This window comes from Porites lutea, chromosome 2 (assembly GCF_958299795.1).
Source record: "Porites lutea chromosome 2, jaPorLute2.1, whole genome shotgun sequence".
Taxonomy (NCBI): Eukaryota; Metazoa; Cnidaria; class Anthozoa; order Scleractinia; family Poritidae; genus Porites; species Porites lutea.
In genome coordinates this window covers 17,138,144-17,162,902 of record NC_133202.1, presented here as the reverse complement: position 1 = coordinate 17,162,902, position 24,759 = coordinate 17,138,144, and the positions used below count along the sequence as shown (strand labels likewise).

The following is a 24,759-nucleotide window of genomic DNA, read 5'->3' as shown; positions in this document are numbered from 1 at the left end:
TATCTGGAAGCCTAACAGTAAAACACTGGGTGTGTCAATTCTGAGGAAATTAAAAGTGTTTTTGCTTAATGTCATATACTTTTATTAATGTTTACTCAAACGATTAGACTACGTTTTGGCTAGGGGAGAATCGTACAAGCACCAGAGTTCATCATCCATACAAACATCTTTTTCTTAAACTTACTGAAGATTATATATTTTTTTTAGGTGTCTTTTAACTGTTTTAGAGCACGTCTTACAGCATGCTAATTCTTCCTTCCTCCGCACGACGTATAAAGAACAAATTTATTAATAGCACTTGCGTACTTGTTTGACGTTCGCATAAATAATTTAAACGCAACTACTGGACCCAACCACCGCTTAAGTAGAAACATATTTAGATTAAATTACTCAGCAAGAAAGATTATTATTCACAGAGAGAGAAATTGCTTTTTGCTGAGAGTTCTTCAAATTTTCCCGTTTTTTTCCTCGGATTGAGTAAGCTAAAAGTCTCATCATCAGGCACTGAAGACATACTTTACATCTTTATTCATTTCCATGACTACTATCTGAGAGTACTTGTATTTTAAGTTGAAGTATTGGATTATATTTCCTTCAGTTAAAATAGAGTGCTCTGGTAGAATCATGAGGCGCTGGAAAACCTGGGAAAGTTTATCTGTTGAGGATTATTTCGACGAAATTACGCAACCGACTCGCTGGAACTCATTTGAAACTCTGGACAAGATGTCATTAAATGACGGTGGATTAAAGCTGGCACAGAAATCCACAAGTAACCAAAGTGTTATAAGCGACCCGTCTGCGCTATGTTCTGTTTGCAAGCAACCCTTTCATCGGCCTAGGTTTCTACGATGTCTTCACAGCTTTTGCAAGAGCTGCATCGAAAGTCTTGCTGGAAAAACAAGTGGAGAAGCCGAAGGAACCGTTGTCTGCCCTATATGTTCATTCCCGAGTGAACTTGGAAGTAAAGGAATTGAAGAACTGCCTGTGAACTTTCTTATACTCAAAAATCCGAGTTACGTGGTAGAGGAAAGAAAAAGTCCAATCAAGTGTGGAAATTGTGAAGATAACTCCGAAGCCACCGGCCAATGCAGTGAATGCAAGGAATATTTGTGTGACAAGTGCACAGCTGCTCATAGAAGAGTGCGTGTTACGAGAGACCATCACATAATTCCTCTGAGTGAGTTAGGGAAAGAAAATGACGATAATAACAATGTTTGGAACCCCGATAACTGCTCGGAGCACAACCGTGAAGAAGTGACGTACTTCTGCTCAACATGCAACAAACCTATTTGTCGAGAATGCACTGTTGTGAGTCATCCAAAAACAACTCACTCATTCGAACCACTTAAAGATGCATCGAACAAGCACAGGCAAGAAATAACTGCGCTCTTGGATACGATTAAACTAAGGACTCCTTTTGTAAAAAGAGCTTTGCTAGAGATCGAGGAGGCATGTGAAGATATACCTCGACACACAATTGCAATGGAAGAGCAAATTCGAAGTTCAACAGCACGCTATATAAGAGCGTTGAAACAACGCGAAGAACAGTTGTTGGACGATCTGGGAGCCATGAGAGAATATAAAGCCACATTGCTGGAACAGCAAAAGGAACGTTTATACAAAGGATTTAGGGGTATTGAGAGCAACTGTGGTTTGGTGGAAAAGTTACTTCAAGAAGGAAACGCAGCTGAAGTCGCCAGGGTAAAAGATTTTATGACAGGACGACTTCGAGGTTTAACAAGCGTGATTCAAGACATGTCACCATCCGAGGGACCTGAATTTGATTACGTCACTGAGGAGGACCTACTGTTTGACGTCATCAGCCGAGGTGGAAAGCTGGAGAGCCGCACCAGGGCTCCCGCTGTGCGCCTTATCGGGGAGGGACTGTACAACGCTGCAGTAGGCAAGACCTCAAGTTTTGTTTTAGCTGTGCGAGAAGATGCTTCGATAAACAAAGCAAACGTGGATGTTCGGATTGAAACTCCTGATCTGGTTATACTCACTTGTGTCATTAATGAACATAGTTCAAAGCTTTTCACGCTCAGTTACACACCTAGAATTCATGGTGAACACGTGATTACCGTCCTGGTGAATGAAGAACACGTAGAAGAAAGCCCTTACACAGTGACTGTAAAGAAAGGTCACATGTGCTTTGCCACCAAGTCGCTCCCAGTTTGCTTACGCTTTGGTTACAAAGGTAAAGGACGGGGCGAATTCAGAAACCCATCCGATGTTGCCGTGGCCAGTAATGGAGTTATCGCAGTTGCCGACTCACTAAATGATAGAATTAAACTGTTTACAAGCAAAGGAGGATTTATGCGGCAGTTTGGAGGCTCTGGAGATGAAGTTGGCAGGTTTAGCTCGCCAACTGGTCTTTGCTTTTCCCAGAGTGGGCAAATAGTCGTCGCTGATCAACAAAACAACCGCGTGCAAGTGTTCAGTTTGGACGGATTGCTTTGTAAAGTAATTCAAAATAAAGGGCGAAATGGGGGGAGTTTTAAGAATCCCACGGGTGTTGCTGTTGACGAAGAAGGGCAACTGCTGGTAACAGATCAACAGAATCACAGAGTCGTGATTTTTAACAACCTGGGCGTTTATTGCAACCAGTTTGGGTCCCTGGGAACCAAAGATGGTGAGTTTAACAACCCCTCCTACATCGCCGTCACTCAAGAGGGCGAGATATTTGTCACGGATACCTCAAACCATCGAGTGCAGATTTTTGACTCGATGGGAAAGTTTCAACGAAAATTTGGGAGGCCCGGAACTGGGGATGGGGAGTTTCACTATCCCTCGGGAATAACAGTTGATTCATCCGGGTATATTTTCGTTTCTGATCGAACCAATCGCGTTCAAGTATTCAACTCTCACTTACGTTTCGTCACCAAGTTTGGCGGGAAAATAAGTGGCGACGGACAGCTAAGCAACCCGCAAGGCATTGACTACACCCCAGAAGGCCGGATTGCTGTGGCCGACACTGGAAATAATTCCGTCAAGGTTTTCTACTTCCCAAACGAGTAACTAAATAGTTTTGAAAGTTTTTTGACCTCTTCTAAGGTGCGTACATTATGAGTGACTAATAGGGTTGAAAAAATGTAAGCTAAGTCCACCTAGTGAGTTCTTAAATAATTGAAAGGAAAACTCACAGTAACAGGGAACACAGAACTTCAGAACTTCTCGGACGCCTCTCTAATAAAGCTCGACTCTCCGAAGATAAATGAAGACCAAGATTTCGGAGAAAAAGTGCTTTCCAGATAACTCAAAGCCTATTTTAACTACCCGAATTTATTTTAAACGTTTTCCCCAGTTTTACTCTGAGAGTTAAAGTTATTCATTGTACTAACCTACAAAATAAAATAACCACAGCTGATTATTAATGGTTCAAAGGAACAGCGGTAAAGAGATGATAAAAATGGTTAGAAATTTCATAGAATTTTTGACTACGTCAGTCATAGTTACTGTTTTCCTGCAAAATAATTGAATTGATGTGTAACGTACTTTACGTATGTGCTCTCAAAGGATAGACGTTCTGTTGAATGCATAAAAAAGAATTAAAATTTTGTTTTAAAAAATTCCACTGAATTCAGTAAAACCCTTTTTCATTTAAAAGCCCAAAGTGCTAGTTTTTTTAAAAGCTGTATCCAAATTCATTTAAAGTTGGTTGACTCAATAGGCCATTTGCACTAAGAGGTCATGTGACATCGTTTTTATTAAAATGAAAGTTATATGATTTTGCCTTCCGTTCGAAAGACGATTAGTGGGTCATATCTTAAACAAAATAATGGTGATTTGGTTTTTCAAACCCGCATCATTTTCTTAAAATGAGTAAGTTCGTAAATGGTCACGTGACCAAAATGTGATTTTTAAATTTATCAATTACCTCCTTCTGAAAAAAAATTTTACACTTAAACTTCAAGGAAAATGTTGAAAAGATGATGTAACGTTTACAACACATCTGAGCGCAACTATCAAACGTTTAACAAGATATAAGCAAAAAGCAGTTTTGGCCGCCATGTTGGAGGGCAAGAGTATGACCTCCAACATGACGGCCATTACAAATCATACAACTTTGTTGAAAAATCAAAGTGCCATAAAATATCTCCCTTAAATGCGTTTCCTCTCAATATCGGGTGTTAGATGATTTTTGTCAATTTTTGGCATCAGCAAGGTTCCAACTCATTGTTTAAAGGAAGCATGGGTCACGTGACCTCTTAGTGCCAGTGGCCTATTATATCTGCTACGAGAATCAGGCTATTAATAATTTCTTATTGCTGTATGCTAGCTACTGACCTGTACACATATTTAGTTGTATATAATTTGATAAGAGTAATTATTGAAAACTGAATCATTGGTTAAGGCAATTCTAGAGCTCTGATTGGCTTAGAAATTATACACTTAATGTCAGATCCCGAGGGAAACAATTTGTTTTGTTTTCCCGAGAGTTCTGATGTTTCTCTCGACTTCGTCTCGGGAAACATCAGGACTCGAAGGAAAACAAAACAAACCGGTTTCCTGAGGGACCTGACATTAAGTGTTTTGTTATACACCTGTATTTATATTTCTAGACTTTCACTTCAACACCAACAAAAGAATAACCGAAGCGAACCAAAACAATCGACTCGGTACTTATAACAACACAAATTTAATTCTTAAAACCACTGAATGAATGATTTACAAAGTATTTCCCTTATATTATCTGCATCTTTTTCCTTTACTAGCTGCTGTTTGTCTTGTGTTGTTGTGTTCGTTCACGAAAAAGAAAACTGGCAGTGTTTTTCCCGCCTTAGGTCACACCACTTTCCACCACGCTTTGATCACGTGCTGTAATGTATCCCGGTCGTGGTACATTGCTAAATATATCACGATCGGGATACATTTGATTTTAGTCAAGGCCACGTGGCCAATAATCAACCAACGGCAGTCCCTGTACAGTTAAGTGAAAGTCAAGGAATATAACAAAAGTCATTATACCATGCTCTCTAAATATGGTAACTGTACGCGTCTGCTCAAAAACAGCCGAAAATTGGTTGTTTTTACTTATAATGTTAGGAAGAATTCTCGATATCACTGGGCGTTTTTAACAAAACAATTATTCCACTCGCCCCTGTTGGAAATTATACAACTATCCCCCTCAGGGTCGGTAAATAGTGGTGGACACTTCGCGTCTCGGTATATTCACCACAATTCACCGACCCTGAGGGGGAAAGTTGATTAAGTATGTACCAAATCAGTTGGATAAAGATGAAAAAAAAGTAACTTTTTGTAAATAAAAAACGTCACTTAGTAGGAACTTTGTTTACAATTTACAAACATTTCTGGGATTTTGTCAAGTGCATTTTCACAATCTTGTTGATGCTTATGGCCTCTTGTCACAGGCTAGGCTTTTCTTAGCCTAAGTATCAAGCTTTTCTTGGCGGATCTTGAAGGTGAGGGAAGAGGTGATTGGAGTCTCCCCTTTTTCGTTTCTCTCTTGTCCTTTTCCCCAGTAACGCCTGGTACTCAGACTCTGCTTCTCTTTGGGCAGAGACGTTAAGGACGAAAGTCAATTGCGTTGGCAAAAAATATACGAGTAAATGAATGAATAAATAAATCTAGGTCGGTCTTATATCCCAGACTACAAATACATGTATATATCTCATCTCTTGTCGTTTCATGAGTGCCATCCAGTTATCAATTGTGGATCGCTGTGGATCAAGAACACAATCGATAAAACTTGTCACGAGGAGACAATTCAAGTTGTTCCAATCCTAGTTCCAATCTGATTCCAAAGCAGCCTCTGACAATCAACTGCAGAGTCGTTCTAGGACGATCACCTTTCCAATTTAGTTCACGGCTTTTTCTGAACAATTGACGGTTGACTTACCTAACAACGAGGTGAATGAAGCAACGAGAAAAACGAATTCAAAATGAATTGTTATTTTTGTCCAACGAGGCAAATGAAACAAGCGAATCGCCTATCGAGGCGAGAACGGAATGTAGGTTTTCCTGTTCATTTAAAATACTTAACAAAGACCTTTATTAACGTTATGAAGTAAAAGAATAAATGCAGCGGAAACGTATATGTACCATATGATTCAGTTGAAGATGCTTTAAACTCTTTCATTTCACTATAAATAAGCCCAATGGAAAATTGTGTACTGCTAACAAGAACCCAACCTGATGTTCTTAAGAATAATGACCGAGCGCGTAGTCGAAGGCAGAGGAGAGAGGGCATTTTTTGATTTAATGCATGTACCTTTCCATTGTTTTAGAACCAGCAGGTCATTATTGTGGCAGCTGAAAAGGAACAGTAGATTATTATTCGTAATAGTTAGCTCTTGGTTCACCTCAGTGACTTCAGTGCTCTTCCATTGAACTATTTAATTAAAACAATAAACTGTTCAAACAAATTGAAAAGGTGCATTAAATTGTAATTAAAATCGTTGATAATTAATCAAAACCTTTGAGCATTCATGGTTTGCATTATTATGTTCTTTGTTTGTGTTCATTTGAGACAAATGCCTTTAAAGAATAAGCACGTTCAGAATTATATAGCTGGTCTCTGTCATACGAATTGTGACCATTTTCATGCAACCAGTTACAGTAACCCGTACTAAGCAATAAGCAATTTGCTCTATTGATATTTTTCGTTAATGAAAATGAATTTTCGTCCATATAAATTCGAGTGGCTGTACTAAAGCGACTCCCGATAACTCAAACCAAAATTTGCCCTAAAATTTCAAAATTTTATTGTAATTTTACCATCGATAACTCGAACCTCCCGCTAACTCGAAATAATTTTTGTCTCCCCTCAGATCATTCCTATATAATTTTTCCCTCGATATCTCGAACCATGTTTTGAGCGCTAAAGTCGGGGACAAACATTGAATTTTGAATGTTCCATAGACGCGTTGTAGGCTTATTTTGTTAGTGGAGGCTGATGTTGTTTGTTACAAATCTAACGTGAGACATCTTCACTTCTTCCGCGTGATGCGGCTCTATTTAGGTTGTGATTCATGTTGCATTAAGTTGTGATTTAAAAATCTGGAAGTATTGTTCCGTTTTCACTTGACAGATCTTCCTAAAATGTTCACTGTAGGATGAAAACTGTTTTTTTTTTCCTTAGTTCAAGGCTATTTGCTTCGAACTCCCGATAACTCGAACTTCTTTCCATTTCCCTTGAAGGTTCAAGTTATCGGAAGTCGACTGTAGTTCAAGTTCGTTTTTTCTAAGGGAAACTAAATGTCTCCGAGTTTCACGGTTGGACTTCGCTTTCGTCGTCATTTTTTTGGTACAAGCTACTTCCAGCTTCACGGTAGCTTCATTACAGTCTGTCCAATAGGTGCGTCTAACTGTTGCTGGCATAATCATCGCTTTCCATATGGTCCCATTTCTCAGTTCTCTACAGCCTGCGGCCAACATTTTGAATATAGTTTTATCAATTCCCTTTTGAAAACAGAGTTGCGTACTCCATACAATATTGGATTACAGGCACTATTTCCATAGCCAAACAACAACGATATCATGTGTACTGTCCGTGGCAACGGCCTTGAGTAGTGGACATCGAAAAACATGGTTACAGCGAAGGGCGCCCAACAAAAAATAAAAAGGGCAACCATCAAAAGAAACGTGTTTGTGATTCTAGTTTCCTCCGTTCCTCTACTTTCAAACAGTTTATTCGGGATTTCCACTTCGGCCTTGCTGCGATCTAAATCAAAGTTTTCTTCGCCATTCCTTTTGGGTTCTACATCAGAGGCAGCAGACCGGCGCTGAAATAGAGGAGGTGTCAAGTTATTCCTTGAAACTGCGATCTTTCTTCTCGCATTCCTAGTAAACATTAAAATCTTGAAATAAGAAAAGGCTATAACTAAAAGAGGACCGAAAAAGCAAACAGTGATCATGAAATACACAAAATAGACGTTCGCCGGCCAGTAAACGAAGCAATAGGATTTTTCAGGGATAAAGCGATATTCTGCCCAGCCGAAGAGCGGAGGACAAGCCAGGGATATGGACACAACCCAAACGGCTGCTACGTAAACTGATGCTTTCTTTCTTGAGAAAGTGTTGTTGTACGTATTCCACTTTACGATGTGAAAATACCGGTTGATGGCGATCATGGCGAGAGACATGACGGACGCAATGAACGATAACATTGTGATATAGCCGGACACCACACAAGCTGGGAGTCCAAAAACCCAACGCTGTTTGATAATGGTGATCAATGTAGTTGGCATACTGAGAACAGATACCAAGATGTCAGCCGCAGCCAAGTTAAGAATAAACAAGTTGGTGACGGTCAAAATATTTCTCTTCTTGTAAACGATAACAAATAAACTCACATTACCAATCAAAGCAGATGTAAGTATACAGGACAGGAAAGTGATCTCGAAGACCGTACCGGCTACGGACTCACTCAATGTCATTGTTTAAATCTAAAATACACCATCGATTTATTAGATAAGTTTGTGAAATAATACCATTTCGCGTCAAATTTAGCCTCCTTGGATCTTTTTATTTCTTTAGTACGTTTAAACCATTAAAAGCGTACACGAGTAAGGCGGTGTCCGATGTCGAAGGTTTCGTTTTAGACTGGGAAGATATTTTACTTGTATTTATATTATGCAAACTATCAACTTGGCAGTCGGCTATTGTTTAAAGCTGATTATCCCAACACAAGAAATAAATAAGGTACATTAGTGGATTGTTAAATTCGTCTTAAAATGCCTATTTTGCATTGTAAACCTAAAAGAAGAGTTCATTTCCGGGGGCGGGTGACCAAAAGGTTGATGACGCGCGTCTGGTGAGTCGGCAGGTGAATGATATTGCGGCTTAAAGGGAAGGTTATTTAAAATAAGCATGGTTCGTTGTTTCCTTTGCCGTTTTTAATCTAAGAGCGCTGTTTGACCATAGCACTGGATGTTCTTCATATTTACTTCTATTTTCATTATAATTTCATGATAATTGAATTTTTAGATTTATCAACTACGGTTTTGACTGTTTCAGCTGCTGCCGCTATTGTTGCAATTGTTTTGTCTCTTAATGCCAAATCTGAATATTAAAACAGTTGAAGACTTATCCCAGGCGGCCTAAACTCTAAAGGAAAAGGGAGTCGTTTGTATTTAAACTTTATGAGAGAACATCGGTGGGTAAAGAAAAACGTCTTCAAATAAATTGTCCCTTTTGAAAACGCTTCGAAATAGAATGGACTTACTTTGAACAAGAGATCATAATCAGGACCTGTTCCTATTAATATAGTAACTATAGATTTAGCCAAGGGTAAAAGCGAAGCTCTCGTTAACATACTTATAGTTTATTCAAACAAAAAATAAAATAGCCTAATGCTAAACGGCGACCGCAGAGAGAACGGCAAAAAAATCAATATGTCTAAAGAAACCCTTTTGTTGCAAGACAAGTTCGAACGTCGGTGGTAAAAAGGAACAACATCCCTATTCAACTCGTATTGCAGCAATGTTGCAAAACAATTGTTGCCCGTTTTACTGTAGCTTAATATTAGCAAAAAAAAAATAACAACCACAACTTTGCATGTGCAGCACATTTTTTTGTACATTGCTTTGCCTTTGTTTTGCAACTACAAGGTGAAATTTCTTGAAATTTCCTAGTTACACGTTTTATGGAGGAAATTACGTATGTATTCCTGTTCGCTATTTTGTCACTGCCGCTCATTTTCACCTCGGTGGCCATTAGCATTTTTCATTTTCTCACCGCCGCGACAAAAATAAATTGTTATGTACTTTTTTTTTTTCAACGAGATTTGCTTCCTTTGTTATCCATCTCAATGTCCGTCCTTTGTCCATTTTATATGTCGAGGGTTCATTTTTTTAAATTTGAAACGTTTGGGGATTTTCAAGGGATTTATTTTTGGTGTTCATAGTATACCATGGCTCTTGAGTATACTCGTTTTCACAATACTAGTTAATCAGGAAACGAGTCCCGATAAAGCACAATAAATACATCTTATTCGACGGTTTAGCATATAATACGTGCGAATATTTTGCGAGTTGCGTAGTATTTTTCCCTAGCCGCGCAGGGGCGAGGACAAATACGAGCAAGGTTTATTATCATTCGACGCAAATTTTTCTTTCTTTTCATTGGCCAAGAACCCATCACGTGACCTACAAATAACTGGCTACAAATAATGGTCTGCTCATGCGCAATGCCGTCCAACTGTGTTTGGCTACAAGTAATACTGTGCACATGCGTAAAGCAAACCGCGCTTTTCTCCTTCTTGCGATTGCTCTTGCGTGAAAATGGCAGATCGCTTCGCTTCCCGAAGGATATTCATTAAAAAAACAAACTCGGTGATCGAATTATAAAGCAATTATTGAACTCGTTTATCGCAAAATATCGTGATTTGTCAGTGTCTCGCAGATCAATTATTTGCCGAAGCCGAATAATTGATCTGCTCACCACAGACAAATCACGATATTTTGCTCAACCTCGTCCAATAATTGTTAATTATTCCACCAAAAAAATTATTATTTTGCAATTGGCTTCTAAGTTTTCGATAAGAGTATTCAGAAACATCCCGATTTCGTCTGTGAGAATGACGTTAACAATGAGCAAAATGTTCGCGCGTATTATATGGCACACTGTTAATTATTTGTCGCTAAAAAAGTCCAAAGGACTCAAACAAGTTAAAATTAGGTTCGTCCTCCTGTTCGACCAGTTCAGCCATAGTTCCTCCTTTTGCACCCGCCCGTATTCGCCCGGTTGTAAGCCGGTTAAACCAGGACACTGCAGTGTATTACGCCCTCGTATTTTGCGCGTTCTCTTGACCTTACCTATATGGTAAAATGGCATAGTAGTGGAATAATAAACACTGGTAATATCGTAAGTAATGACCCCACTAGTGCAATGACTGCCCCACTAATGTTTCAATCAGTGTCGGGGTTGTGGTAGACTGTTCCAGGCGTTCAGACGGTAGAGCGCGGCGGTCAGATGGTGGGTAGCGAGTTACAATCAAACAATGAAAACCGTGAACATCAGAAATATTTTCGGAATGTTATTGTCTTGCAAGAAAAAAGGCCAATCAGGCGTGAGAAAACTGAACCGCAAGCAAGAACGTTACTTAGTTTGTGGTTTTGTGGGATGCTCAAATGTCCTGATCTTTGCTGTGATTTGCCAGACATAACACAATAAACATTCCTGACATATTTCAATTGTTTTTCAATTGGTTTTCCCGGTCACACCGTAAATTGTACACCAGGAAAACGGAAGAAAAAACAGGCTAGGGCTGAGGATGAACGAGATAAAGGCCTTTTCTCTATCAGAAGCGAGTTTATTATTTTATTTTCAGTGTACTTTTCCTAAACACCCCGACAAAATGTTAGATATATTTCTTTTGGAGTGCCGTTATTACAATAAAAACTGAACTTTTGTCAGTCTGGCGCTCCTCACTCGCTTAAAAAGTGCAAAAAAATAAAAAAATGAAAAAACAGAAAACATAAAACAATCGACCCTCGACATCTGGCCCAAAAGTGGGACTCAAACAAAAGACTCAGCTTTGAAAACTGTTAATTCATCTTCTAATGGATAGCATGTATAACCGACAGGCTATTGTCAGTTTCCACGTCCATGGACTCCTGCCATGCCTTAGTGTAGTAATTTATTGTCAACTGGAAAACCTATACACAAAGCCAAACGAGCCTAAATGCATTTTAGCCTGATTCTCAGAATCAGGCTAAAATGCATAAGATATGGAGCTATGCGAGTCGGAGGACCGGGAGAGAATATGCTCCATGCCAGTCCATCGCTGCGGAGAGGAGGGTGGGGCAAGAACTACTAACGAGGGTGCCGAGACCTAAACTTTATTAAAACTGGCTGAATAATCAAGCAGGCTGCTCTTTAAACTGAGGGACAAGGTCTCTGGGTATGCCGTGTATTCCTCAACACCACGCTGAGAATGTTAAGAAGTGCATCAGGTTGCAAATTTAGGCTTTTGTGCGTTGTCCCCATTTCGATTAACACCCCTCCCTCTTGCCCTCTTGGGAAGACTTCTGTTAAGCCTCTGACTGACCGACTTCTTTGAAGCCAATTTCACCAGGCCTTTTCTTTCCATCTTTCACTTCGACCATCCCAGGAGTCACGTGCCATTTAATCAAACACAATGTTTTACAAACTAGGCTTAACTCCTCGCTTTTTAACCCGGAAAATGAACCGTAGAAATTAAGAATACGTCTACCGTGCTTAATGTGTTTGCTAGTCAAGCTTACGAACAGATTATGATCCCCAGGAGACCGGGGACAGTAAAATATTGAATAGGTTCCGTTTTTGTTGTCCAGGACCTGAGCAGAAATGACACTACCGTCGGGCGACTCGAGCTGAACGGCGACTTCTCTCGGACGACCTCGGCTGTCAGTCGTCGGAATCACGAATTCCGTTGGTGTTAGTTTGCCAACAGGTTCACTTGCCTTTTTGCCAATAGTTAAGGCAGGAAAACTAAAACGGCGACCCTTTGCCTTTTTGGAGGAATTTGGATCATTTAAAGAGGGCACACTCGCAGCCAATCTCGTACCAGTCCTAGACTCTTGCGATTCTGAGGAGAGAGAACCGGCACTAGCTTCTTCATCTTCGACGGACGCAAATGAGACGGAGCTTCCACCATTAGGCAATGATCCTTTTAACTGTATTTGGTCCTCGTTAGCTTGTTCGGGTGGTTCGTGTCCCACACTTATCGAGCCAAAAGCGTCTTTAATAGCTTCTAAAATAGGCCTCTCGTCAGGATCAAACCCTATTTTGACACTGCTCAAATCTCCATCTGTCTTAATCTCTTGCAATTCGCAAAGTCTTTGACAAATCAAATTGTTTACCATCAGTATGTCCGCATCCCTTCCCTGTTTGAGAATCTCTTCGGAAAAATCACACCCGTCGATGGTGCAAACAAGGTTTCTTTCAATTTCTTCCTTCTGTTTCACTAAAACCGAACATCGGTTATCTTTAATGGTGTTTAGCTCTTTTAACAACTGATGCTCCCTCTCTTTTATAGCTTGAATAAGGCGACGAGACGTTCTTCGAATTTGCCACGAGATGTCATCGATTTTGTTTTGCCACCGACCGTATACCTTAATAATTTCGTACACCGACCTCTGAAGAGTAGGAATATTTTTTTGTGTTGCATCCAGTAACGACAAAAGTGTTGGTTTAGTGGAATCCACTCCATTTTGTAAAGAGACAATTTCATGTCCTTCGTGATCGACAGTCCTTCTACACTCCTTACACGTCAATAAATCACAAGTCTTACAATACATATCTATATCCTCAGTGTTGTGATTAGCGCAAGTCATAAATGACGAATCGTCCTTAGGATTCGTTCGATCTACAAACTCTTCAAGAGACAAGATTTCATGTTCTCGAGTAAACTTCACTCTGCGATGAGCCAGGGTGCAATCTCCACAGAGAAATTCTTGGCATTGTAAGCACCTATTAGCTGCTATATTGCGACCATTTTCGCAACCACTACAGTCTTCTTCTCGTTGTCGTAACTTTTGCCTGTCAAATTCTTCGAGTTTTCTTAGAACAATAACATTCGATTTTAAATCTTCGACATTTTTCGACGGTAGGGCAACCTCCGAACGGCATATAGGACAGAACAAAGAGTCACCATTTTCCTCGGTAATTAAGCCAATACATCGTTTACAAAACGTATGTAAACAAGGCAACAGTTTTGGATCATCATACACTTTGCTGCAATATTTGCACCAGATACCTTCAGGACCTTCATCTCGAAATGCCACAGATTTTCGAGTACCTCGATTAGCCATCTCGTTGCACGAAAGAACTGTCTTGAAAGGGTCTTGTAAATTATCTTAAAGATTTGTGTTTCGTAAGAAGTCTGGTCGTGAAACACAGCTTCCCCACTGGTACATCGACGTGGAGTGCCAGGAGTTTCAGCTGCAACGATTGCAAAAGTTAAGTTTTAAACTATTTTGCACCAGAAATGTTTACTTAATTTGAAAGCAGCAGCAAGCTGAATCGATTTGCCAGTCACAAATTGAAGTACTTCCTCAGGTGTGGCTACATTTCGTATCGTAAAAGTCAGGATCTTAATTCAGCATCGATTCAATTTCGCTTGGATTTTTAATAATTTATGAGGCGCGTTTTTATGAGTAGCAGGTACTACAAGCAAGGATGAAGGCAACACGTCAAACAAACGAAAGCTTTTAAGAGTAAGCGGTGTAGTTTGACTTAATTAAAACAAATCGTGTGATTTATTTAACTCCGACCTTGTGTTCGTGTTAATGGCTTATCCGTGATTGTTAGTTCTGCTCACATATTTGGTGGTGGTCGTGGCTATCTATTAAGTAGACCAAACAAAAACATTGATTTCCTAGGAACACCTTTATATATTCAAGCATAATTCTTATGCTCTTAAAGTTCACTTAACACTCATAATTATTGAAGTAGGCATTATTGATGTGGGTTTACAATTCTAAAAGTCAAAGCAATTTTAGATATGTTTCATTTTCATTAAAAAAAAGCGAACTGAATACACTCAAAACAAAAAATGATAATAAAATGAACAGAAATATATTGTTTTGATATGTGAATATTACAGTAGTACAATAAGTGGTTATCCACAGCAACAAAGAGAGGAAAAATCTCAGTTTAAATGTCCAAAGCTAGACGAAAACATAAGATTACGATGTTTATCGCTTCTTTATAGTTTCTGTAACGTTTATTATCTTGAAACAAGGCGGATAGAAAATTGAATCCTTTGGCACTGTTCAATTTGTTTATTTTCAAGACTTTGTGAAGGAAGTCCTTTAGTGACCATTCGAACGAAAGCTTTCACGTCGTTCGTTCGAGGTGATTGTAGATGTTTATACTGGTTCGCTTTAAGCTCATCTGCCCAAAGCAGTTCAACCTGTTGTTCAGAAGATGAATATCTCAAGTATGTCACATTGATAATCTCAGGTTCAGTATTGTATTTTGATTTATGTGTTTGAACTTGGCCCTTTTTTAAACAGTAAACTGGTAAACCACAATTGAGCTAGTCTGCGGTATAGTAGAGGCTCACGAAAGAGAGAGGAAGCGGAGAGAACGAGTAGAAAGCGGCTGTTTTCAAATCGTCTGGCGCCCAAAAGCTGAACCGAGGGCAAAAGAGAAAACGAGTTAAAACAACCTGCACGGACGCTACGAACCCTCACTCAATGACACCTATTAAACAGCCTATGGTCTAGGCAAAAAGTTGAACTTTTTAAGACGAACCAATCTAATACATTAAAATTTTTTTTTTGATAATGTATATTTAGCCTAGTTCAGGAGAAAATTTAATATATGGATTTAGCCAGGGCTAAAGGCAAAACACTCGTTAATATTTGTAGTTTATTCAAACAAAAGATAGAATCGTGTAATGTTAAGCGGCGACGGCAACGAAAACGTAGACTAATTAGAAAAAAAAAACAACAACTTTGCACGTGTAGCACACTTTTTTTTGTACATTTCTTTCCCGTTCTTTTGCACGACTACAACGTGAAACTTCCAGAAACATCCTAGTTACACGTTTTATGGAGGACTGATATCGTATGTGTTGCTGGTAACTTTTTTTTCGCTGCCGCTTTTTTTCACCTTGCTGACGCTAGCATTTCTCTTTTTTTTTTTCTGTGTAAACGGCCGGATGGCCATACGATTTACCGCCGAGACGCGCTTTTGATTGAAATGCAACATTTCACTCCGGCTTACATGAAGGGGGGAAGTACAAAATCGTCCACCGACGTACGTCCGTAAACTGATCAGAACCAAAATTTCTTGGATGCATAGATAGCCAATGTTCTTACCCATGGTGCTCCGCTACGCGCGCACGAGAGCTCTGCTATTACTGTCTCGATTTCGCTGATTTAGTTGATTGGTTCGACCAGGAGCCCCCTGGTTCGACCTTAGTTCGACGTCTGACCCAACAAAATGAGAGTTTGGTTCGCCTCATGTTTGGCCTAGGCCTCAGTCTCTTTTTAGGACACTTCAATAGTATCCCCCAATTATAGTCTAGTTAAGGAAAGCGAAATAGCATACCACTGTTGCATTAACCTTCTACTCAACAAAGCACATCGAAATTCCTTCCTTTCGTTGTCGGTTGTTGTATTCTATGCACTATAGCTAATACTAATTAGAGAAAAGTTATTCACCATAAGAAAAAGAAAAGAAATCAAACCGCACGTAATCTCCCTCCCCTCGGGGGGGGGGGGGGGGGTACTGCCATATATGGGCTATATAGGTATGTGCCGCTGTGAAGGGTATGGTTTTCAAGCAGTTTACTCTAGGATAGGGTATATATATCAGAGAGTTTGGGTCTAGAATAAGGTATCATTTTCAGGAAACTAATCAATTGGTTGAAGATTTTATCCAAACTAGGGATTGCGGTATAAGGTTTTGTTCTGGCTAGACTGTGCTAGTAGTGATCTCAGTAGTTTCTGGAAAACAGCTACTCTAGGATAGGGGGATTTGGGGAGTTTACTCTAGTATAGGGTAGCAAAATTCAGCTGAACTAGCTCTAGTATAGATTAAGGGTTCCAGGGTCCCAGCGGCACATCCCCACCCAGAAATTCCTAAAGTACCCTCCGGGTCTTCTCCTCTGTAAAACAGACACCTGTCTATCATGGCCGTACTGTACTAGGAAGACCCTATGTAACTAGGATACTAGAAGGTGAAACCTGCCCTTTCTGTCATCCGATCGCTGGTCAATCAAAAAGTGAAAGATTGGTTGTCGTTTAGACTGCAAAACAGTCGGTTTTTTCCTCAAAATCAGTAAAGAAATCGGTAAAGCGTGGCATAAGAGCCTTACGCGCGCGAACCGCGCGAGCCTCACACGTGTGAGGCGAGAGAGAAAAAACCGTATTTTTAGCGTCTCTCCCCAGTCTCGCTTTCTGTTTTCAGCCTCGTTTCACACCTTTTGTTTGACTGTTCGCACGTACTTGAATACGCAAAAATACGGACTGTTTTGCAGTCTAGTTGTCGTTACACTAGGCTGTTAAGTAACACTTTTAAGCTCTTAAAAGAGCTGCTAAGTTTTACTTAACCAAAAATGCGTGTGTGAAGGGCTAAGTAAGAAGTCGGAAAGTTGAAACGATTCAAGAAAGTTTCAAGTGACTTAAAAACCATCCTTAAAACCGACTTAGTAGACTGCGAGCAGTCTCTCTTTTTCTTCAGATTTAGTAAGGGGAGTGCCTCTCCCGTCTCGCACCTTCAGTCACGCGCGTGGTCATTTGCGTGTCTCGGGCGTTTTGATCGACGGACCAAGAAAAAAGAGAGACTGCTCGTAGTCTACCGACTTAACGAACTTGCGGTTCTTGGCTAAGCTTTGAGAAAAGCGAAGCATGTCAATGAATCTTAATTATGTTGCGTCGGAAAATAAGCTTAAGTAAACCTGAAGTAAAAAAGATAGGTTGTGTGTGAAGCTTTCTTTCACTTGAAGAATTTAAAATGTACTTGTCTTGAAATATTTGTTAGTTTATTTAGGCTCTAGTTTGAAGACTACCATTGATTTCCTATGGGGCTTGATTGTCCGAGGAGAGCTTAAAGTTTAAAAATGGAAAATCCTTTTTTTCTCTTTAGTTCTTACAAATCCTCAGAAAAGCAAGCTTCTTTTAGAAAGAGTACAGTGCCCCCTCCCTGGTAAAATCCCAACGACAATGCGACACTACATGAACAAAACATATGACAGCTTGGTGGTGTAACGCAACGGGTACTTTATTCAAATGCTAATATATTCCGAAGCTTTTTGTTTCTGTGTATAATCCTAATTTGAATATAACAAGACGCACGCGACGTTGAAAAGAAATTTTCGAAGAACTACACATCTTAACTGACTTGATAACTTTCTCAAAACAATGGCTCGTCTCAACCGTGAAGATAGAAATTTTACAGGTTCGTTGCCGGACTTGAAAGCTTCCGTAAAAGCCACTGAACACCAGACAAAGGTCATAGACAAGAAAATATTAGTTGCCGAAACTCATTTTCCTAAGCTCGCTGCAATGCTTCAACGGTACGCCGTAGGGACAGCAAAATTACGAAACAAAGGTGACGAGCTGGCGAAAACAATAACAGCATATGCTGAGGAAGAATCGCCTTCATTGAAACAAGGGCTTATTGGTTTAGCTGAGTGTCTGTCCGCGATACAGGATCAAAGAGACAAAGAAGTCAGCCGTATTGAGGAGAAACTCGTTCAAGGGTTCAGTGTATACGATACTAAGTGTAAACAAGCAAGGAATGATGTTAGAGTAAGTTCGTCGCTTTCCTCGAGGGAAGTAAAGTCGTTCGAAAGCCTTGAAAAAGCGCAAATGAAATCAACGGACCGAACACGGATCGCCCGAGCACAAGCTGAGTTCCAAAAAGCATCTGGCGAAGCGAATCGTTCCCTGCGGGTTTTGCGTGAGCAAATGAACGAATTCGAAAGCCAAAAAATGCGGGATGTCAGGCAGATTTTATCGGATTTTGTAGTCGGTGAAATGGAATTAATAGCTCGCTCTATGGAACTGTATACTCGGGCTTATCAAGGATTAATGAACATTAGCGAAGAGGACGATTTGAATGAGTTCAACAAATCCATGACTTTTAAACCACCCCAATGGGGTTCACTACCCGTTCTATCCGGACGTTATGGTAAAGGAACATCCATGGACAATGTTTTAGAGGAGGTCGAAGACGAAAGCGATACTGATATGAATCGCACAATGTAAAATTTTTGTTTCGAAAATAATGATAATTATGCACATAAATTTCGATTCAAAATATGTTAGTACAGTCAAACTCCGTTAATACAGACCCTGAGGACCCGGAGTGGTCAATTGATAAAAATCGGTATCGATAAAAATCGATAGCAATCATGTGATTTTTATCGATTGATGACGGAAATCGGTGAAAATCGAAAAAGTAAATCGCTGTGTCAAATCGATATTATCGAATATTCATGATTTTAACGATTTATAACGGAAGTCCGTCATTGTAGTTTACTGGTATAAGTTAAGTAGTACAGCTGAGAAAAGACATCCAACTGATCAACAAACATGAAAATGAGAAATGTGGAAACTATACACACAAGTTTCTCTCTAAAACCCTTTATTTTGTACATAATAACAAAAACGGTTTTCCTAGACAGATTTTCACCCTATTGGGTACTCCGGGATGTAACTATACCCGGAACTACAGGCGGAAGATCTAAACTGTGAAAAACTGAGCGCCTACAAACCTCCGGGCCAATATCAGCCATCATAGGAAGATTTTAAATCTGGTTTTCAAGAAAAGATAAGATTTTTAGGATTTTTTTTAAAAGTGATAATTGTTTGATCCTTCGACTCTCAATTGCAACTCAACTGTCAACAAATTTACTGCTTGCATGTAATCAGTTTTCATATTTGGATGAACAGATGAACAGATGTATATTCCGATATAAATCGATGAAATCGGTAAAATCAAGATAAATCGATAAACGAAACGAGCGTATCATCGATTTCTCACAATCGATATCAATCAAATCAGATTTACAGATTTTTATCGATTGACTACTCCGGGATTAAGAGGCCATCGACAGTGTCCGTATTAAGTGGGTCATGTTGTTAAAGTGAACAAACACCTTTACTCACTGTTACTTAAAACAAAATTCTAAGGAAATAAAAAGGACTCCTTTTAATAAGCATCGTCACGTTAGACATCTCTAACCTTCAAAAAGCCGTAATTTGCGGATTAAATTCACGGAAACACTTAAAAACACGCTCGTCTATACATTACTGTGCGTTCTCTGCATAACTCGTTTGATGCCAAAAGTCTGAAATTGACGTCTACAATTCAAATCATCCGCGTAGTGGTGTATGGTAGGGCTAGGATTATCGACATCCTGTCAACTGAAGGTTTTTTTGACCTTCAGAAAGGAAAGGCCTATTACAGAACAGTTTATAAGTGTTCGCATTAGCGAGGTTGACTTTCTATGAGAATCTGTTGATTGGGACAGAAAAAGTGTCCTTTGTCCGCATCATAACGGGTGTCCGTATTAAGGGGTTCTTTCCCCAGGGACAAAGCAAACTGTCCGTAGACGAGGTGTCCGTAAAGCGGGGTTCGACTTTTCACTTTGATGTTAAAATTAAATTGTTTTGTTTTTTTAAATATGAAATTTATTGATGTACATCAGTGTGATATTGATTCAGAGGTGAAACTGTATTAGAGGCAACGTATACTGTCTATACCACTGTATACTTAATCACAAAACATGGTGATCATAAAATGACTACATTTTATTAAGATGTTTATTGTTTTTATTAAAGATCACTTTAAGATTTTTAGAACAACCCAAAACACGAGGGAAGTGGGTAGAACTTACTGCTCTCCAAAGTTAGTTGCTATATTTCAGGCTTGTTGTTCTAATTTTACCAGGCAGGGGCACCCAACGACCGAATGTTTCCAAATTCGTCAGAAGTGTCTCAGATGGTTTTCTCTATGCTTTAGAAGCCTGTTTGGTTAATTTGGAGTTGCCCTAAAAACCTTTTATCTCTTTCGATGTCTTAGGGGAACTTTGGTTGTCACGAAAGTTTTAGGTGGCTTTTTCGTCTGATCCGAAAATGTCAGCTACCCTTATGGGTCTGGTCGAAAGTTCGAGGATATGAAGTAGCCTTGCTTTCATTAGGAAATTATAGGGGACGTTTTGTCTTTATACCGAAAGTTTTAGAAGACCTTTTTTAAACAATAATCGCAATACTTTGGTATTAAAATGTGAATAACACAACCTCTGAAAATCGTGGTTTAGCTATCACAAAACCTCCGAATATTTTAGACTTATGGAACGGTTATCCAGAAATTTTTAGCTTTTCTCAAACTTTAGAAATTTCAAGGCAATATTTGCTCCTTTTCACAGAAAAAAATCGCTGGGTGCCCCTGACCAGGCACCTTATTGATATTAGCATTTTATGCTGATGAGGTGGGTTACCCTGGCTGAAGAACATTTATTATTATTGAAACGTGTCCGTACTTGTAGTGACCAAACGACAAAGACAGCCATAGTTGATATAGTTATTACAACACATACTTTTACAACTGAAACATGACAATTCATCCAACTTTACAGCCTCCCCCAAAATCGTTCCCCGCCCTCAAAATAGATTTGACATTCACCCCCGGTTAGAGTTGGTACATATGAAACCAGGATGGCCGCCATAACGCAAAGTGCTCGATCCCGACGCTAGTACTGAAAACAAGAGGGAATGAGCTATGAAATATTCCTGGAAGAAGAGAAAAAATATCTTGAACATTTGCATGAACAACTGAAGCCAGCCGCTTATTTAGGTTTCTCATTTCGCCCGTGATAACTTTTCTCTTTGCTTTCACGGTGTGTCAGTATTCAATATTCGTTACTTTAAATGAGGCTACCAGCCGTAAGAAAATCTCAATTTTTAATCTCAAAGTGAAAGTTTGACTCTAATACTGCAATCTCTTTGTAAATGAAATTCTTTCCAAAATTATGAGCGGAACGCGCCGATAAAAAACATGTCATTAAACCTTCAGCGCGCCTTCAACAGCTGTCAAACTTCGAATGTTTAACTGTGGAAAAATAGGGAACTGTGAACAGCCTATGCAACTACATGCATTTTCATTTTTCATAAAATGACTAAAAATAATTAATATGTTTATTGTTATTGAAACGATTTCGTAGGTAATTGTAGGTGACCAACGACAAAAACAGCACATAGTTATTAAACACCTGCCACTTTATTGCTGCTTTAATTTCGCAGGTCTTTAATCTCGCGGTTTTCGCGATTGTTAAAAAGTCGCGAAATTAAACGCGCGCAAAAGTTAATACCCATATAAAAAAATTCGACAAACAATTGACATGTAATAGCAACGATATGTACCGACAAACACAAATTGCTTTCTGGTTTTGCTGGTAAGCTCCATTGTTTATCTTCCGTTGTGAAATGACGGTAGTTTGAGAAGATTTTCACACATTGCTTGTTCCAGTTTATCTATTTCTTTTTAAAGGTTCAGACTTTTTAAAAAAGGAAAATGAAGAGGTGAACGCTTAAATCGCGAAATTTAATGCCCTTTTGTCATGTTTACCTGTTAAATTCGCGAAAACAAGACCCCAAAACAGCACATAATTATTTTTTATTCTTCTATACAAAGAAACCTATCATATGAAATGATTGTCCCTATCACTAAACAGAGGCTTAAAAAGCCAGCGAAGAAAAATAAACTGCTTGTTCATGATTAAAAACTCTATAATGATGTAGATTGATGTCTCTATTCAAATTGTATTTTGTTGTCTATATTTTAGGCACATCGTGCAACTACTGACGGCCTCGTGTTTATCAAATATTCCAAATTTGTTAGCGGACAGTTGCATAAAAAACATTTCCTCGAGATAATTATTGTGTTTTAAATTGAGGTAATTTACTTCAATTAAAGCTAAAGAAGCGATTGGTGATATTTTATGAAGTAACTGGTGATTTTGCGCCATAGACCATAAATACATGTCTAAATTTTCCTGTTTCACTTTTACGATTGAAACTTTTAACCGACAATGGAAGAAACATGAACCATAAGGAAGCAAAGAAATTGCTAACAGTTCAAGACTAAATTCAGGCCCGTAGGAACGAATTTGAAAGTGAGAGGGCACGAAAAAAAATTAGCCCTAACAACATATTTTTTAAAATCGAAAGCGGAATTGCCTTGTGTTATTAACTCAGTATTTTCGACGGTAAAGTGGTAGTCTTTGTTTTTTTTTCAATTTTCGCCCAAAAGGTGGGGGAAGGGGGGGGGGGTGAACGGGCCTACTTGACCCCCCTACTCCTACGGGCCTGAGATTCATGTAAAAAAGTGACAAGACAAGAGGTAAAAGAATGCCTTTCCAGCCCTCACATTTCAACAAGACAATGTCAAACAACACAGATTCCGATCGTGACCCACCAAGTACAGACGAAGGAAATGTTAAACTTGGCTTTTACATTGCTTTTCTTATCTTAGGTTTTGGAGGTAACAGTTTGGTTATAACAGTGATGTCAAGGAAGAAACAGAAACGTTCGATTCCCAGACTTTTTATTCTGAATCTTGCTATTTCCGATTTAAGCTTCATTATGATAGCTACACCAATAAACATCTACTCTTACATCAGTACAATTTACCAAAACTCGTATTATTGTCGACTTTTAACACCTCTGCTGACAATCTTCTATTTCGTGAGCATCTTTACCATTTTTTCCATGGCGGTGCATTGCTGTAGGTTGATTACTAACCCCTATAGACCTAAGATGAGGATGCAAAATGTATATATTTGGATCGCTGCCATCTGGTTTTCTTCCTTGATAATAGTCCTTCCCTTATCAGTCGTCTCTGAAGCTAACAACGGGATCTGCTACGAGAACTGGCCGTCCATAAATTACCGAAAAGAGTACACCATTGCTCTCTTCATTCTACAATTTGTGATACCTTTGTTTATCATTGGTGTTGCGTACGGTAGGATTGGTATAGATCTCAGGCGATCGACCGTTCCTCAAAGCTCCTTACCCGCACTTAAGAGAAAAAAGAAAACATCCAAGTTATCAAAACACTAGCCATGATTGTGATCGTGTTCGTGATTTGTTTGCTGCCTGGACAAATCGCCTGGCTTTCGCTTGATTTTGGAGGTCAAAAGGAATCAGAGATCACACAAACGGTCTTTAAATTGGCAGATATCCTTGACATTCTGCATTCATAAATCCCATTGTTTACGGACTATCAAATAAACGTTTCCGAAGAGAGTGCATACAACACTTTTTTGACTACTTTCCATGTGGCTCGAAGTAGGTAAGCCCGAAACGTTGTAAGGGACGCGTCAATTCATTTATGACACTGTGAAATGTGCGCTTTTTTGTTTCATACCTCAGTTGCAAGGTGTAGCCCACAACTTTACCGTAGGTGTTCATCAATTTGCCCTTCAATACAAAAAAAATTCCCGTCCTCTAGTAAATTTTTTAAAGACCGCTAAGAGAGTAAAATCTCTACTGAGTAACTTGTGTACTTCTTAACAAGAAAAAAATGAGGCTATGTTCATTTCTTGATGAAATTAAGACACAAGCCAAGTTATAGAACAAGGATCATGTCTACAGGGCAAACTGCGGTACAAGACCATCTAAAGATTAGCTAGAATGAGTTGTAGAATTGTAGAATTGAACTTTATACTGTACAATGTAAAACGCATACGGACAAGCTTGAAGTTTCCTCTTTCTCAATGTAGGATAAAATAAGACTTGTAAGAAACATTTTTTTAAAATATGATAGCCATGCTGTACATTCAGGATGATACAACCTACCAAGACTATGTATTAATGCATTATTACTGTATTATTGTATTGTGACTTGAAAATTGACGGCTTCATGATTTCTTCCAATTTTGCGGTGCATGAAAGCGAGGCTAGTCATCAGGTCTCAAGAGTTTTGTTTCGATTCCGCGTCTTAGCGATTGACTCAATCGATACGGTTTGCTTCGAGTTGTTGTGTGCTTGAGAGCCATTAAAAAAGGAGATTTTACTCCAGCATTTTCAGTAATTTTTAGGGAGTTATTATAACTCCAAAAATGGAGTAAAAATTTTAGGTGCAGGAGAACCCCTTTTTTGGGGTTATTTTAACTCCTCAATATTAACTCCTAATTTGGGGTGATTTTTACTCCTGAAAAAAAGTTCTTTAAACTCCTTTTTGGAGTTAAAATAACCCCCCCAAAAATAACTGACATATGATCAGTAATCAGGATATGGCTTCAGATTTAGCTGGGGGGGCGTGTTTGAGGACTAGTCAAAAGTGTTCGAACGA

The 24,759-nt window shown here is 39.1% G+C and overlaps 4 protein-coding genes and 1 pseudogene across 4 annotated transcripts; 3 read left to right on the top strand and 2 right to left on the bottom strand.

Moving 5' to 3' along the window:
- Positions 1-533: 533 nt before the first annotated feature.
- On the top strand, positions 534-5,009 carry LOC140927907 (E3 ubiquitin-protein ligase TRIM71-like). Its single transcript, XM_073377610.1, has one exon. The coding sequence runs from the start codon at positions 625-627 to the stop codon at positions 3,016-3,018; it is 2,394 nt and encodes a 797-aa protein (XP_073233711.1). The 5' UTR covers positions 534-624; the 3' UTR covers positions 3,019-5,009.
- Positions 5,010-7,242: 2,233 nt separating this feature from the next.
- LOC140926693 (5-hydroxytryptamine receptor 4-like) lies at positions 7,243-8,427 on the bottom strand. The gene has a single exon (XM_073376405.1). The coding sequence runs from the start codon at positions 8,397-8,399 to the stop codon at positions 7,371-7,373; it is 1,029 nt and encodes a 342-aa protein (XP_073232506.1). The 5' UTR covers positions 8,400-8,427; the 3' UTR covers positions 7,243-7,370.
- Positions 8,428-11,442: 3,015 nt separating this feature from the next.
- On the bottom strand, positions 11,443-13,942 carry LOC140926692 (E3 ubiquitin-protein ligase TRIM71-like). The gene has a single exon (XM_073376404.1). It carries the CDS (start codon positions 13,755-13,757, stop codon positions 11,997-11,999), a length of 1,761 nt encoding a protein of 586 aa, XP_073232505.1. The 5' UTR covers positions 13,758-13,942; the 3' UTR covers positions 11,443-11,996.
- Positions 13,943-17,679: 3,737 nt separating this feature from the next.
- LOC140926691 (CBY1-interacting BAR domain-containing protein 1-like) lies at positions 17,680-20,162 on the top strand. Its single transcript, XM_073376403.1, has one exon. The coding sequence runs from the start codon at positions 17,820-17,822 to the stop codon at positions 18,666-18,668; it is 849 nt and encodes a 282-aa protein (XP_073232504.1). The 5' UTR covers positions 17,680-17,819; the 3' UTR covers positions 18,669-20,162.
- A 2,685-nt stretch (positions 20,163-22,847) lies between these two features.
- LOC140926690 (neuropeptide FF receptor 1-like) lies at positions 22,848-24,514 on the top strand (annotated as a pseudogene).
- Positions 24,515-24,759: the final 245 nt, after the last annotated feature.